The sequence below is a fragment of the Equus caballus genome, chromosome 14 (genome assembly GCF_041296265.1).
Source record: "Equus caballus isolate H_3958 breed thoroughbred chromosome 14, TB-T2T, whole genome shotgun sequence".
In the NCBI taxonomy this organism is placed as follows: Eukaryota; Metazoa; Chordata; class Mammalia; order Perissodactyla; family Equidae; genus Equus; species Equus caballus.
Genome location: NC_091697.1, coordinates 51,469,436 through 51,487,287, shown reverse-complemented (window position 1 = coordinate 51,487,287; position 17,852 = coordinate 51,469,436). Strand labels below are relative to the sequence as shown.

At 38.4% G+C, this 17,852-nt stretch overlaps 1 protein-coding gene across 1 annotated transcript; it reads left to right on the top strand.

Moving 5' to 3' along the window:
* Positions 1-15,056: 15,056 nt before the first annotated feature.
* PCDHB7 (protocadherin beta 7) lies at positions 15,057-17,767 on the top strand. Its single transcript, XM_001504078.5, has one exon. It carries the CDS (start codon positions 15,341-15,343, stop codon positions 17,726-17,728), a length of 2,388 nt encoding a protein of 795 aa, XP_001504128.2. The 5' UTR covers positions 15,057-15,340; the 3' UTR covers positions 17,729-17,767.
* Positions 17,768-17,852: the final 85 nt, after the last annotated feature.

Here is a 17,852-nt window from a genome sequence, read left to right as displayed (position 1 = left end):
TCTGAAGCTCTTGTTTGTTTCATGATATTTTCATATTTCTAAACAATATGCTTCTAAAATACTTTTTATCAAATTTCAGGTTTAGATACTATTTGCTTTTTTTTTTTTTTTTAGATTTAAAATTTTTTTCCTTCTTCTCCCCAAAGCCCCCCAGTACATAGTTGTATATTCTTCATTGTGGGTCCTTCTAGTTGTGGCATGTGGAACACTGCCTCAGCATGGCTTGATGAGCAGTGCCATGTCCGCACCCAGGATTCAAACCAACGAAACACTGGGCCGCCTGCAGCAGAGCGCGAGAACTTAACCACTGGGCCACCGGGCCAGCCCCTGTTTACTTCTTTTTTTTAAGGGGCACACACAAATTTCCCCTGCCCCATCCCCTCTCATACCAGTATCATAATTCTGTTTAAATAGTGTTTATATAATTATAAATATCACTTACACCTGAACCTCATGGTGCACTGAAATTTTCTTTTCTTTACACTTGTTAATAATTTTTCACTTTACTTACTTTTCTACGCACATATTTCTAAGTTATCCTTATGCTTTCTAAAGTCTAAAGGTCCTCATTGTATTATTAAACCCATCGAGAAATCTCTCAGCTCCATTATTTTTCTTGGAGCCATTCTGGAGCTATCCAGACTCCTGCTCAATTGTATACTGGCTGCTTTCTAGACGTACTTCACAGCTGGCTGTTTGGGACTTGCTTTATCCATCATCCTGGGAATTTCTTTTCTCTCTCTTCTGTATTTGATTTCATTTTCTGGGCTTTATGTCTTCCTCTTTTTTGGTTTACTCACTTGATTTCCTGAAGAATATTTGTTGATAAATTTATTGAGAATTTGAACATCTGAAATTTTCAGATGTCATAAAGTTAAATGTTGATTTGATGATTGTGCTGGGTGTAGAATTATAGTTTAGGAATGACATGTTGCTCATATTTTGAAGGCATTCCTTCATTGTCTTCTAATCTTCAATGTTGAGATGTTCAACATTCTAATTACCCATTCTTTTCTGAGACCACTTTTTTCCTCTAGATCCCTGGGTCTCAACCAGAGGCAATTTTGCCACCCAGCAACATTTAGCAATGTCTGGAAACATTTTTGATCATCAGAACTGGAGGACATGGTGCTACTGGCATCTCATGGGCAGAAGTCAGGGATGCTGCTAAACATTCTACAATGCACAAGATAGCCTCCCACAAACAATCAGGTGGCCCCAAATGCCAATAGTGTTGAGGCTGAAAAACCTTCCTCTAGATTAAATTAGGTTGTTATATATTATCTCCAGTGTGCTAGAATGTCTTGATAATGTGTCATGGTGTAAGAATTTTGTCATTCATTGTGCTAGGTACTCAATGAGATTTGTTAACTCTGTGGCATATATTTCTCAGATTAGGACAGGATTTGGAGGTTTTTGTGTGTGTGTAATTTAGAAAATTATTTCCTTTACTCAAGGTTCTTTGTTTTCTTATTCTGTAACTCCTGTTAGTAGTATAGTGACTCCTGGGCTGATTTTTTTTCTTAACCTCTCCTTATTTACCATCTCTTGTCTTTATTTTCCTGGATTCTATAGATTTTCTCAACTTAATTTTTTTAACCTTCCGATTGAGTTTTAAACTTTTGTGATCATAGTTTTCCTTTCAAAAAGCTCTTTCTTGTTCTCTGAAAGTTTCTAGCCTCTTAGTTTTTAATTTTTTATTGAGATGTAATTCACATACCCTAACATTAACCTTTTAAAGCATACAGTTTAGTGGTTTTTTTGTATAGCCAAAAGGTTGTACAATTATTACCACTATCTAATTCCAGAACATTTTCACATTTTCATCACCCTAAGGAGAAACCTAGTACCCATTAGCAGTCACTTTCCATTCCTTCCTCCCTCCAGCCCTTGCCAACCACTAATTAACTTTCTGTTTCTATGGATTTGCCTGTTCTAGATATCTCATATAAATGGAATCACACAATATGTAGCCTTTTGTGTCTGTCTTCTTTTATGTACTATGTTTTCAAGGTTCATCCATGGTGTGGCATATATCAGTACTTCATTCCTTTGATATACTTCATTCCTATTGATATACCACATCTGTTTATTAATTGGGCAATTGGGTTTATTTCCACTTTTTGGCTATTATGAACAATGCTGCTATGAACATTCACATACAGCTTTTTATGTGGATATATGTTTTCAATTCTCTTGGGTATATACCTAGAATTACAATTGCTGAGTCATACAGTGACCCTGTGTAACTTTTTGAGGAATTGTCAAGCTGTTTTCCAAAGTAACTGTACCATTTCACATTCCCATCGACAGTGTATAAGGGTTTCAATTTCTCCACATCTTCACCAACACTTATTATTTTCTCTTTAATTATAGCCATCCTGGAAGGTGTGAAGTAGTATCTTTTTGTGGTTTGATTTGCATGTCCCAAATGACTAATGATATGGAGCATCTTTTCATTTGCTTATTGATCATCTGAATGTCTTCTTTGGAGAAATATCTACTCAAATTCTTTACACATTTTTAAATTGGATTTTTATCTTTTTATTGTTGAGTTCTAGTAGTTCTTTATTTATTCAGGATACAAGACCCTTATCAGATACATGACTTACAAATATTTTATCCCATTCTTTGGGTTGTCTTTTCACTTTATTGATGGTATCCTTTGCAGCACAAAGGTTGTTTGGTTTTTTTATGAAAACAAATTTATCTATTTTTTCTTTGGTTGCTCGTGCTTTAGGTGTCATACCTAAGAAATCATTGACTAATCTAAAGTCATGAAGATTTACACTTATGTTTTCTTCTAAGAGTTTTATAGTTTCAGCCCTTACAGTTAAGTCTTTGATCCATATATAGTAGCCTTTTATTATATCACAGAGGCAATATCACAGAATCTTTTCTTAAATATCTGAAGATATTAATTTTAGGTTTTTAACATTCTTCTTCTGATCTTAGCATTTCATTTTTCTTCTGAATTACTTTTATGTTCTGGGTTTTCCTTTGGTCTCTGCCTTCATGTTAGAGACTTTCCCTATATGTATCATGCAGCTTGGCTGTCTATTTTTATTTTTCATGAGGCTGATTAGACACTGTATGTTTGGTGATGGATCTCACCTTAGGATAATGAAACAGGAAACAACATTTTGTCTGGGAACCAAAAGTCAATAACTATAAGACTTTTCTCTTGGGCCTATGTTGTTTTCCAGAGAGGAATTCAAGAAGAATGGGGGTGGCAGTGGGAGGTGTTGTAAAGCTGGCACCCAGCATTCTGAGAGCTCCTTGGTTGGAGGGGGGATCCTAATCAGTAGGTAGGATTTCTTTAATCCTGTTCTCACTAAGGTCTCAGTCCTGCCCTCAGTGGTTCTGGTGTCCCTCAGGCCCGAGCCCTGTCCATGCAACCTCTATAGATAATATGCTTCCCATTTTCTGCTGCTATGAGAAAAGGGAAGGCACGTTTCTCCACTGACTGGGCAAGGAATTCTCAGATATAAGTGTTCCTCATATAGATTTTCAGCCTCTCCCTGGACCCTCAGTATCAATCATTGCTTTGACTGGATTTGACTTTTCTTTCTCTTCCTTCCTTCTCTTCCTTTTCTTCCTTCCTTCCTTCCTGAGCTAACATCTGTGCCAATCTTCCCCCACTTTATATGTGGGTTTCTACCACAGCATGGCTGATGAGTGGTGTAGGTCCACACCCACGATCTGAACTGACAAACCCTGGCCACCAACACAGAGAGTGCTGAACTTAACCACTACACCACAGGGCTGGCGGATTTTCTTCCTATCAACTTCTCCCCTGACCCTTCTACTCTCATTTGACAACAGAAAAAAAAATGAAATCTTTCCATAACCAATTGTTACAATTGGAAATGTACACTTTGCATCTTCCAAAAATTTTAGTGACTTTTCTCCCCTGCTGTTTACTCTTCTCCCATTCTTTTTCTCTTTATAGGTCCATTTATTTTAAACCTGTGCTCTCTATTCTTTAAATGAGGTTTCAGGAGGGAATTGAGATAAACTGGTTTGCTCAAACTGGAATGAAATGCAGTCTTTACTGTCAGTCATTTTATCCTAGCTTCTCCATACATGAATCTTTTGTATTGTTTCATCTCTTGGTTTGCTGGATTTTATCAGATGTAGTTCTTTAAATAAGAGTTTATAAGTGCTATACTTCTTGAATTATCACATGCTTGAGAAGTATAATTTAGCTGGGTATAAAATTCTTCAGTCAACTTTCTTTTTTCAGAGATTTGTTGACATCAAACATTACCTCAGTTTCTTCTTCATAGTTTCTCAGTTCATCTATAAGTTGGCTGAATTTCATCAAGTAGTTTTTTTCAAAAAGCACTCATGAGTGCTAATGCAATGTTCCATGAATTCTTTCCTGTTTGCTACATTGTTATCTTTGTACTTGAACAACATCTTGGCTAGGTATAAAATTATTGAGCCATAATTTATTCCTCTCAGAACCTTGTAGACACTTCCTTTGTGTTTTGGTATTAAACGTTGATGAAGAGAAGTCTGAAGACTGTTTGCTTGAGCTGTAGGTGACTTGCTTTCTATCCTTGAAATTCATTATCTTTATCAGGTTATGTCTTGATTTTGATAATTTTTGTATCATTTTTTCCTGGAACTCAGTGTACCCTTCAATCCATTCCATGCAGATATTTTCACGTATGCCATTTATTTACTTAGATATGGTAAAGTATAATTGGTTTTTAAATCTGTCTGATACTTCCAATATGGACCTATTGCTGCTATATTCTTTCTGATTCTTCTAATTCTTGTTGTCTTTATTTCTTTGTGTGACTCATGGTTGATTGCCCTTGAAAATTTATTTGTAGGTTGTCCTAAAAGCCTTGGTTTCATGTTATATCTTCAAAATGTATCTTCATTTGTTTCAGCCAGGATCCTGGAAACATTATCAGTAGGGGACCACCACAAACCAAATTTACACTTGAGGTTTCTTGAAACTCAACCTATGCATCTTCAAAATACAAAACACATGAGGACCAATCTGTAGCTAGAATTTCCCACCCATGTTTTCTTTTCTTTTCTTTTTCTTCTGCTCTACTTAATATCAGGGAGCTTTCTATATAATTTCCTGGAGTTGGGGGGAGGGAGGAGGTTTAGATTTGTTGGGGTTTACACTGTTGTTATATTGCAGATGTAGCCTTGTGGGGTCCCTCAAAACAAGGAGGACCTCTGTATAATATGCAGCACAGTCAGTTGGCTGTGAGCCTTGATTTATACTTCTTTAATCTCACATAGCTTCAAATCAAAGCCCAAGGGCAAATATTTTCAAATGCTTTGAGGGAATAATAAGTTTTCTTGTTCCAGTATACTGTTTACCCTTCTATTACAGGCTTCCATCAAAAATTGGGCTTTTTTCACTATATTTACTACTTTGATTTTAGCTCTTTGATATTTTTAAGTGATTTTTTTTTAAAAGTCTTGTCTATTATTTTGTATTGTTTTCCACAGGAGGGTCATCTGAATTATCTATACCATCAGTTTCAAAAATGAGAAGCTCTGCCTAATGTCTTTTCAATTTGAAGATTCAATTTTGCCATCAGTTCAGTGATATATTAGGCTTTTTCTTCTTCGAATCCGTTGAATCTAATGTTCCATTCACTGGGTTCTCTGCCAAGCCAAATCAATGATCTCCCTTCCCCACTAAACTATAAGCTCCTGATGGAAAGGGCTCTTTTCTACTCTGCTTAGAAAAATACATATTGAAGTAAATATAGATGAATAGTGTTGAATAAATTAATGAATTTCAGTCTCTTATTTTATCATCTGGCTTTATAAACAAACACTATAACAAAATATTTTATTTCTTTATTTTTATAAAATGCTCATGTATTCTTTACATTTGATACTTACTTCATTTACCTAACAATGTATCATTTAGAATATGTGAGCCAGCTAGCATCTTTAAAATGTATGATGTGATGTTGAGTGCTTTCCTTATTTATTCACAGATAATAAAATTTTTAAACTAATTTTTATTTATTGTGTTACATATGAGGAAAGAAAGTGTCTATGATTCAGTTTCAATATCCTGTTTCTTTAAAAAATATACATTAAATTTACTAAACATTTTCATCCTTAGTCTCTCAGGACTGCACCTGTAATTTTTATTCTTCCCTATTCTTAAACTAAGATGTGTTAGCTTAAGGGAACAGTGCCTTAACTGCTTGATGGTTCCATATTTTACATCTTTTCCTTTACACACTCTAATTGAGAAGCTCCTATTCCTTATAATCTGAGTGAACATATAAAACTTTGAGTTTGGGTGAATTATTCAGAGTTCAGAACAACAACAAGAAAAGAAACCACTGTATGTATATCTAGCAAAAAGAAAACACATTCGATAGAGGGAATTAGATGCTTACAATATTGGAAGAACTGGACAAGCAGAAGTGAGAGAGTCAGCACTGACCTCCTGGTTTCAAAGGCATACTACCATTGCTGCAGTGCAGAAACCAGGAAGCTGCTGCTACTGCTACTGCCAAAACTACTGCTCCCACAATGTCCTCTCCCACCTCCAAAACTGGTAACTACACACTGGAACACAGTGTCTGGCTTCCACAATAAAACTGATGGCCAGACACAGAAATGCTGACTTGGCTGCAAGTACTCACATCTTTTTTACCTTCTTTGGTCAACAGTAACAATGGTGGGAAGATGACCTTTCCCTGTCTTCTAAGGCTCATGAGACAGCATCTTGCCGGCAAAACCTAATTTACATCCAGAATAATAATTCAACGAAGTCTGTAAAATGGAGTTTTAAGCTTTCCACAACCTGAATTTTTTTAAAGTTCATAAAAGGAAGAAGGAATGCATGACAGGTGCCACTAGCACACTGGGTAAGTCATTATTGGTTCAAAGGATCTTGACCAGCTACTGAATTTATTACGTTATTGCTTTGGGGGCTAAGCTTTCACTGCAACAAAAATTCTTTTGGCTACAAACAAAACTGATAAACCTTTAGCTAGACTGACCAAGAAAAAAAGAGAGAAGGCTCAAATAAACAAAATCAGAAATGAAAGAAGAGAAATTACAACAGACACTACAGAAATACAAAGGATTATAAGAGAATACTATGAAAAAATACACACCAACAAATTGGAAAATCTAAAGGAAATGGACAAATTCTTAGAATTAGAAAAACCTTCCAAAACTGAATTAAGAAGAAACAGAGAATCTGAATGGACCAATCACTAGTAAGAAGATTGAAAGAGCAATCAAAAAGCTCCCAAAAATCAAAAGTCCAAGACCAGAGAGCTTCCCCACTGAATTCTACCAAACATTCAAAGACTTAATACCTGTCCTCCTCAAACCCTCCCCAAAAACTGAAGAGGAGGGGGTGCTTCTTAACTTATTCTATGAAGCCAACATTTCCAGGATACCCAAACCAGACAAGGACAACAGAAAAATAGAAAATTACAAGCCAATATCACTGATGAACATAGATGCAAAAATTCTCAACAAGCTACTAGCAAATCAAATACAATACATTAAAAAGATCATACACCATGATCAAGTGAGATTTATTCCAGAGACCCAAGAATGGTTCAACATCTGAAAATCTATCAATGTGATACACCACATTAACAAAATGAAGAATAAAAATCACACGATCATATCAATAGACACAGAGAAAGCATTTGACAAGATTCAACATCCATTTTATGATTAAAAATCCTGAGTAAAACGGGTATAGAAGGAAAGTCATCAACATAATAAAGGCCATACATGACAAACCCACAGCCAACATTATACTCAACAGTGAAAAACTGAAAGCTATTCCCCTAAGAACAGGAACAAGACACCGATACCCACTGTTACCACTCTTATTCAACACAGTATTGGAAGTCCTAGCCAGAACAATCCAGCAAGAAAAAGAAAGAAAAGGGATCCAAATTGGAAAGGAAGAAGTGAAACAGTCACTATTTGCAGATGACATGATTCTATATAAAGAAAAGCCTAAAGAATCCACAGAAAAAATATTGGAAATAATAAATGAATACAGTAAACTTGCAGGGTAGAAAATCAACATACAAAAGCTAGTTGCATTTCTATACACTAACAATGAAATAGCAGAAAGAGAAATTAAGAATACAATCCCAACAAAAAGAATAAAATACCTAGGCATAAATTTAACCAAAGAGGTGAAAGACCTGTACACTGAAAACTATTGTTGAGAGAAATCGAAGAAGACACAAAGAAATGGAAAGATATTCCGTACTCATGGGTTGGAAGAATCAACATAGTTAAAATGTCCATACTTCCTAAAGCAATCTACAGATTCAATGAAATCTCTATCAAAGTCCCAGTGACATTTTTCATGGAAATAGAACAAAGAATCCTAAAATTTATATTAAACAAAAGACCCTGAGGAGCCAAAGGAATCCTGAGAAAAGAGAGCAAAGCTAGAGGCATCACACTCCCTGATCTCAAAATATGCTACGATCTATAGTAACCAAAACAGCATGGTACTGGAATGAAACAGACACACAGATGAATGGAACAGAATTGAGAACCCAGAAATAAACTCACACATCTACAGACAGCTAATTTTTGACAAGGGGGCTGAGAACATACAATGGAGAAAGGAAAGTCTCTTCAATAAATGGTGCTGGGAAAACTGGACAGCCACATGCAAAACAAGAAAAGTAGACCATTATCTTACACCATACACAAAGATTAACTTGAAAGGGATTAAAGACTTGAATGGAAGACCTGAAACCACAAAACTTCTAGAAGAAAACACAGGCAGTATGCTCTTCAAATTCGGGCTTAGCATTATCTTTTTGAATTCAGGTCTTACCAGGGAAGGGAAACAAAAGAAAAAATTTAAAAGTGGGACTACATCAAACTAAAAAGCTTCTCCAAGGAAAAACAAAAAGACAACCTAACATTTGGGAGAAGATATTTGCAAATCATATTTCCAATAAGGGGTTAATTTCCAAAATATTTAAAGAACTCATACAACTCAACAACACAAAAACAAACAGCCCAATTAAAAAATGGGCAAAAGATCTGAACAAACATTTTTCCAAAGAAAGATATACAGATGGCTAACAGGCACATGAAAAGATGCTCAACATCACTAATTATTAGGGAAATGCAAATCAAAACTACAATGAGATGTCACCTCATGCCTGTCAGAATGGCTATAATTAACAAGATAACAAATAAGTGCTGGAGAGGTTATGGAGAAAAGGAAATTCTTATATACTACTGGTGGGAATGTAAACTGGTGCAGCCACTATGGAAAACAGTAAGGAGATTCTTCAAAAAATAAGACTAAATTACCATATGCTCCAGCAATTCCACTTCCGTGTATCTATCCAAGGAACACAAAAACACTAATTTGAATAGATATATGTACCCTATGTTCACTGCAGCATTATGCACAATAGCTAAGACTTGGGAACAATGGATAAAGGAGGTGTGGTGTATATATGTACAAAGGAATACTACTCAGCCATAAGAAAGATGAAATCTTGCCATTTGCAACAACATGGACGGACCTTGAGGGTATTATGCTAAGTGAAGTAAGTCAGATGGAGAAAGTCAAATACCATATGATTTCACTCATAAGTGGAAGATAAAAACAACAAGAACAACAAACAAAAACATAGACATAGAGATTAGATTGGTGGTTACCAGGGGGGAATACGGGAGGAAAGAGGACATAAGGAGTAATAGGCACTGTGGTGACGCACAGTAATTAGTCTTTGGGTGGTGAGCATGATGTAATCTACATAGAAATTGAAATATAATTATGTAAACCTGAAATTTATATAATGTTATAAACCAATGTTATCTCAATAAAAAAAATTTTTAATCAATAAGAATTCCTTTGGCTACAAAACACACCACCAATATGGAGAAATACTATCATATGCTCCTCTAATAACCAATCAAGTCAGGCAGTTTATTTGACCCTATCTGCTTCTAGTGGGCAGTGGGAGCTATAGGTGTGCTCTGAGTGAGTATGACATAGACTACTAATGTTACCCAAATATATGTTTTCCCCTTATTTATTACTAATAGAGCTCCAATTTTTTTAGTTGCCCATGTGGATATGTTGATTAGAGATTTTATTTTCCAACCTCTGTTGTGACTGGGAGTGGTCTTATAACTAAATTATGGCCAGTGAGATATGAGCACAGTGCAATGGAATACTTCACAGAAGTAGTCTTTAACAAAAGAAGGCACAGCCTTCCCTTTCTCCTTTTTGCTGGTCTGAATGGAGATGTAATGGCTGGATATTAGGCATCTATCTTGGACTATGAGGTAAAGGCCATGTCCTGAAGATAGTAAAGCAAGAAGATGGAACAAAGACTGGGTCCCAGATATCATGGAGCACATTTCAGCTACTGGCCTTCGTTTATGAGAGAAAAATAAAATTCAATTTTGTGTAAGCCATTGTTGTTATGGGTTTTTCTACAATTTCAGGCTGAAATTATATAGAATATACTTATATACAGAAATTATGTATAGAACATAACTCTAGCTGATATAGTAAGCTTCTTTAATAAACTGATATTTAAGGTAAGAACCAAAGAATGAACAGAGAAAATTGTAGGCTTACATGCATATCTTAGAAATCAAAGTTTTTTGAGGAAAAAAGCAAACAACTCAATATCCAAGAAAAATAATTTAAAAAAATAAGTAAAATAAAAGGAATGGATTATAAATATAAAAATATAAATTAATTAAATAGAATAAAAACCACAGAAGATTTGAACAATTAAACATAAATCTATGTCTTTGAAAATATCAGGGTATTTTGAGTTAAATTGGTGGACTGGACACACAACTTTAATTTGGCTCGCTCTAAAAATGCACTAACACAGAAGTGAAAAGATTATTTTCAAAAACATAACCTACAAGGATGGAGAGAATAAAGTAGAAGACAACCAAGAAAAATCCTAATCGCTGGAAAGCAGATGGATGTCTTAGTAGACCTGACAAACCAACTACCAATCCTCAAGTGGGAAAAGCTGAGAACCAATCCTGCTTAGACAGCAGGATTTTCAGAAGCATCAGGAATGTCAGCCCTAGATACTCTAAAATGATGATAGGGTGCCAACTAAGGAGGATTGTGTTAAAATTTCCGGAGAAGCAGTTAAATCTCTAGTAGTCAGATCACTTTTCCCCCTCTAGTCACTGAGTAACCCACTTCGCTGACCCTAGCAGAAGTGTGGAGTTTTGTTTTCTGATGACTGAAAAAGGAAGAGTCATTCTAGGAGAGGTTCTACTGGCAAAATTGAGGGCGGGGTAATATGAGTAGTGGAAATAAGTGATCATCTAAATATTGAATGCTGATTGTTAAAATACTATGATAGTCACTGGGAGCAATTACAAATATTTCAGTTCTCTTCATCTCAGACATATGGCAGAATTTCAATTCTATTTCCTCTCTAAATTATGTGCGGCTATGTAATTTCCTTTGGCCAATAAAATGTGAGAAGAAGTGATATATATTACCTCTCAGCTGAAGCTTTGGGAGACAGAGCATAGTTTAACACATTAATTTCCCTACTGTGGTGATCATGAAAGCATATGTGGAGATGGAATCTCCAGAAGCCTGGGTCCCTGACTGACAACTGAGGAAGGGATCATGCTGAACTGTACAGGATATGTAGTGCAGAAAGAAATCAGCCTTCATTGTGTTAAGCCATTGAGATCTGGAGTTGTCTGGTAGTGAAGCCTAACCTAGCCTATCCTGAATGACGCAGACCTCCACTCCTCTTCCACCATTCAGTCCTTTACCTTTTCAATCCACACCTTTTCTTCTGGGTAGGAGATTTTAAAGAGTTGGGGAATCTGACCAGCCCAAGTGGAAAAAGACCTAATCACACTGATGCTGATATTTCCCCAACCAAAACTGCTCCCAGTTCACCTTAGGGTAAGGACCAAACTGGACAAGCCCTGTCAACATGCTCAGAGCTATCACTCAGCTCGTTAGTCTCCCAAACTAAGAACAGACACCTGACTGAGACATCTGGAGAAAGTTTCTAAAAAGAAATACAGAAATAAAAACAAGGCAAAGGGAAAAAAAGTAAACTGGAGACAATCAAAAGTTTGCAGAAAGAAGAAAACTTGAATAAACAACCTATTATTAATATCATCAGATGAGAAAAGAAGTTATTGCATCTAAGAAATAAGCACAAAAAGAGGGCTCTTGGAAAGCATGAACATAATAAAGAAACAAAAATCTCAATAGAAGGGCTTGATGATAAAGTTAAGAAAATATCCCAGGAAATACTGCAAAAATATTTTTAAATGGGAAACAGGAGAGAAAAAAATAAGGAAATTAGAGACCATACCAGAGGTCTAACATCTGAATTGCAGGAATTCAAAAAAAAACAAAAAACAAAAAACAAAGAGAGAGCAGGAAAAAAATTTATCAATGAATTGAAGAAAATTTCTAAGAGCTGGAGGAAATTAGTTTCCTAATTGAAAGGGCTTACCAACTGTCCTATACAATGGATGAAAATAAGCTCAAATCAAGACACATCACTGTTTAATTTTAAAAGTCTTGGGACAATGACAAAATACTACAACAAGAAATAAAAATATAGATCACATACAGAAGATGTAAAATAAGATTAGCTTTATACTTCTTAACAAGCACACTGGTTTAGGGAGCTCATTGACAAAATATTCCAACATTCTGAAGAAAAATTATTTCCAACCTAAAACTCTATAATCAGTCAAATTTCCAATCAAGTCTGAGGGCAGAATAAAGATAATTTAATACACTCAAGGTCACGACAAAATTTAACTCTCATACACTCTTCTCTGGAAACTACTGGAAGATATCTATCAAAATGAGAGAGTAATCTAAGAAAGAGGAAGTCAGAAGAAACAGAAAAGAGAAAATCCAAAACAGAACAGAAGTGAAATGAATCTCCAGATGATGTTGAAGGATGATCTGAGGGTGACAACTGGGATCTGAGTGTCTGAGTATAGTGAACAACTAGTCCAGGTTGGAGCTGGATGACTCAAGAGACAAGCATTTTGAAGGATATCATCAGCAAGTCCCCTGACATCTTTTCAATCAGATGAAAACTATTGGAGGATGTGATCTATTATAGCCACAGCATAAACCAAAAAGAGGAAGAAATAAAATCCTAGAAATAGGAAATCCAACCAGAATAAAGGCAAAGAGAATTCCAAGAAGGATAGGAAATCAAAGTAGCAGGATGAAAGCTGTGCAGCAGATGTAGAGAGCAACCACCCAATTTAAAGGAAAATTGATAGCTCAGGAGATATGGGAATGACCATGGGGAAAACCGTACCGAGAAGAAATTGGAAGTGTGGGAAGAACAAATGACAGATATAAAGAAAACCAAGTAAATGAAAAAGCAAGGCAATTATTAACTGCAAGGAAAAAAGAAAGAAAATATAATTAGTACACAACAATGCTCCTAATGACACAGCAAGTGAAAGAAGGCATGAAGGGACCTTGGAAGAGTACAAGAGCTAAAACCTAATCCAACATAATAGGAGTCAACTGATAATGTCTAAAATTAATTAATCAGAATACAGATTAATGTCAAAAGAGATAACTAAAAGAGTTTAAAATGGCTGCTTCTTGAGAAGGGAGCTAGAAAAGTGAGGAGGGAAAGGGCAGAAAACTTGTATTTTATTTTGTGTTTGATTTTGAACCAAGGTCATATATTATTTTGAAAAAAATGCATTTTAAAAGATCAGTGAGATAGAAACCTTGTAAGTCTCCCTAAGAATAAAAAGGTGATAAAATACTAAACATTACTCATAAGACTAGGGATGTAATTAAAGATAAATACAAAGAACACATAATACCAAGAAATTTACAAATCCAGATAATGAATGGTTTTTAAAATAAAGTACAAATTACTTTAAAAGGAAACAAAATCTGGACAGATTAATAACCAAAAGTAAAGTGGAAAAGACAGCTATAGATTTACCACCAGCAAAGTCACCAAACCCGACCCATTTAAATGGCAAGTTGTAATTAAGCATGTAGAAACATGATGATATAATTATAAAAACTATTCTGTTGCATAAAAATGGATGGAACGCTTCCTAACCCATTTTATGAGGCCAGAATAGTTTAATACTAAAACCATAGAAATTAAATACACACACGCACACACACACACACAGAGCAACATGGGCCAGAAAAATCCTAAGACAACGTTGGCACATCAAATCCATCTGTGCATTAAAACAATAATACATCATGGTTAAATGTCCTTTATATCAAGAACTTGAGAATTAAGAAGCTAAAGAATAAAACTACAATTTTAACAGATATCAAAAATTACTCTTAAAATACGAAATAAAGAAGAAAACCTTCTTGATCCAAAAAAGGAGCATTTACCCCAAATTGAGATCAACCTTCATAGTTAAAGACGAATGCACTTCCACAAAGGCAAGAATGACCTACTTGCTACTATTAATTTTAAGAGTATTCATTGCATATTCTTGGAGATACTAGCCATTGAAATTATATGTGAATACTAATTTATATATAATACTTCAGGTGACGGGTGGAGTTTGGGAGGGCAGAAAGTGTTCCAGAAAATATCACGGGTAAAGAGTGAAAACTGTGAAACTGGAAGAATTACTAATTAATTCACAAGACACTGAAAAAAAGTCCAGTTACTCTGCAGTATGAACAGCATTATCGTTAAGCGGTTTACAAATCAATAAAAGGTCACCAACCAATATTTGTTGATTGTTTGACGGAGATTCCATTTTCTTATATATTCTTTACTATCAATTTTAAAAGCAGGAGAAGGGTGTCTGAGAATTTACTCCTGGTGGGGAGCCAGAGCTTAATCTCATGCCCCTAGATTAAGGAAAACAGATATATTTTCCTACGAATTTAGACTAACAGAGGGGAAAACGATGTAAGCACTTACTTACTAGTATTACCGTGACCATTTGAGGAAAAAGATGAAATAAAACAGCAAATACCTTTGGGGGAAAAAAATCTCTCCTGTCGCAGTTGCTTTAATCCGCCATCTTTTTATTCTATTCTTGAAAACGGGAATAACATCCACAAAACGCAAGGTGGCGCTGCTGGCTAAAAAGAAAAAAATATTCGCACAAAGGAGGTTGCAGATTCCAGTATTAAGAGGAAAGCTGGCCAGACAAGAAAAGTAAAAGAAAGGAAACGGTGGGAAAAGGAGTTTGGGAAAAGTGGGGACCTCTCCCCACAAGCATTGCTATTATCCAGCTCATTTCTAAGGATTAGGTCGCTGTCATTTCTGAGAGCTGCTTGAGGCCAAGCGAAAGTGTTTTTGAAAGACCGATTAAACGAAGAATGGAGGCCAGAATGGAGCCTGCGGTGCAGAAAAGGCAAGTTCTCTTTCTCTGTATATTTCTGGGAGTGTCTTGGGCTGGCGCGGAACCGCTTCGGTATTTTGTGACGGAGGAAACCGAGAGAGGCACCTTTCTGGCCAACCTAGCAAATGACCTGGGGTTGGGGGTGGGGGAGCTCTCAGCCCGGGGATCTAGAATCGTTTCAGATGAGAACATACGATTTTTACTACTCAATCCGCTTACGGGTGATTTACTTCTAAATGAGAAGTTAGACCGAGAGGAACTGTGCGGCCCCACAGAGCCCTGTGTGCTGCCTTTCCAGTTGTTACTGGAAAAGCCTTTTCAGATTTTCCGTGCTGAACTGTGGGTCAGAGACATCAACGATCATTCTCCAGGATTTCTAGATAGAGAGATTCTCTTGGAAATACTAGAAAGTACCACTCCAGGGGCGGCCTTTCTCCTAGAAAGTGCACAGGATTCAGATGTTGGGATCAACAACCTGAGAAACTACACCATCAGCCCCAATGCCTATTTCCATATTAACGTCCATGATGGTGGGGAGGGGAATATCTATCCCGAATTGGTACTGGATCGAGTGCTGGATCGCGAAGAGGTGCCTGAGCTCAGCTTAACCCTCACGGCCTTGGATGGCGGCTCTCCGCCCAGATCCGGGACCGCCCTCGTACGAATCCTGGTTTTGGACATAAACGACAACGTCCCTGAATTTGTACAGTCGCTCTACAAGGTGCAGGTGCCCGAGAACAGCCCTGTTGGCTCCCTGGTTGTCGCCGTGTCAGCTAGAGATTTAGATACCGGAAGTAATGGGGAAATAAATTATGCATTTTTTTATGCCACTGAAAGAATTCTCAAAACATTTGAAATCAATTCAACATCTGGCGGTCTTCATCTTAAAGCCGAACTGAACTATGAGGCGATGCAAACTTATACATTAACTATTCAGGCCAAAGATGGCGGAGGGCTTTCGGGAAAGTGTACTGTGGTGGTTCACGTAACAGATATAAATGATAATCCACCGGAACTGATCATGTCATCGCTTACTAGCCCAATTGCAGAAAATTCACCCGAGACAGTCGTAGCTGTTTTTAGGATTAGAGACAGAGATTCAGGGAACAATGCAAAGATGGTGTGCTCCATCCAAGATGATCTCCCCTTTGTCCTGAAGCCATCTGTAGAGAATTTCTACACCCTGGTAACAGAGGGCCCGCTGGACAGAGAAAGCCAGGCCGAGTACAACATCACCATCACGGTCACTGACATGGGATCCCCCAGGCTGAAAACCCAGCACAACATAACCGTGCTGGTCTCCGACGTCAACGACAACGCCCCGGCCTTCACCCAAACCTCCTACACCCTCTGGGTCCGCGAGAACAACAGCCCCGCCCTGCACATCGGCAGCGTCAGCGCCACGGACACAGACGCAGGCGCCAACGCCCAGCTCACCTACTCGCTGCTGCCGCCCCAAGACCCGCACCTGCCCCTGGCCTCCCTCGTGTCCATCAACGCCGACAACGGCCACCTGTTCGCCCTCAGGTCGCTGGACTACGAGGCCCTGCAGGCCTTCGAGTTCGGCGTGGGCGCCACGGACCGCGGCTCGCCGGCGCTGAGCAGCCAGGCGCGGGTGCGCGTGCTGGTGCTGGACGCCAACGACAACTCGCCCTTCGTGCTGTACCCGCTGCAGAACGGCTCTGCGCCCTGCACCGAGCTGGTGCCCAGGGCGGCCGAGGCGGGCTACCTGGTGACCAAGGTGGTGGCGGTGGACGGCGACTCGGGCCAGAACGCCTGGCTGTCGTACCGGCTGCTCAAGGCCACGGAGCCCGGGCTGTTCGGCGTGTGGCCGCACAACGGCGAGGTGCGCACGGCCAGGCTGCTGAGCGAGCGCGACGCGCCCAAGCACAGGCTGCTGGTGCAGGTCAGGGACAATGGCGAGCCGCCGCGCTCGGCCAGCGTCACGCTGCACGTGCTGCTGGTGGACGGCTTCTCCCAGCCCTACCTGCCGCTGCCCGAGGCGGCGGCCGAGCAGGCGCGGGCCGACCCGCTCACCGTCTACCTGGTCGTCGCGCTGGCGTCGGTGTCATCGCTCTTCCTCCTGTCGGTGCTGCTGTTCGTCGCGGTGCGGCTGTGCAGGAGGAGCAGGGCCGCGTCGCTGGGTCGCTGCTCGGTGCCCGAGGGCCCCTTTCCGGGCCACCTGGTGGACGTGAGCGGCACCGGGACCCTGTCCCAGAGCTACCAGTATGAGGTGTGTCTGAGGGCAGGTTCAGGGACCAGCGAGTTCAAGTTCCTGAAGCCCATCATCCCTAGTCTGCAGTCACAGAACACAGGGAGGGAAGTGGAAGAAAATCCTTCATTTGGGAATGATTTGGGTTTCTGATAAAGAATGAAAAATAAATGCCTATATTGTGTCTGAATATATTCCTAGTAAGAAATTTATCCTGAGTTAACCTGTAGAGGAGTGCTTCCACATTATTTCAAGTATTCTTAAAGTCACAGAATAA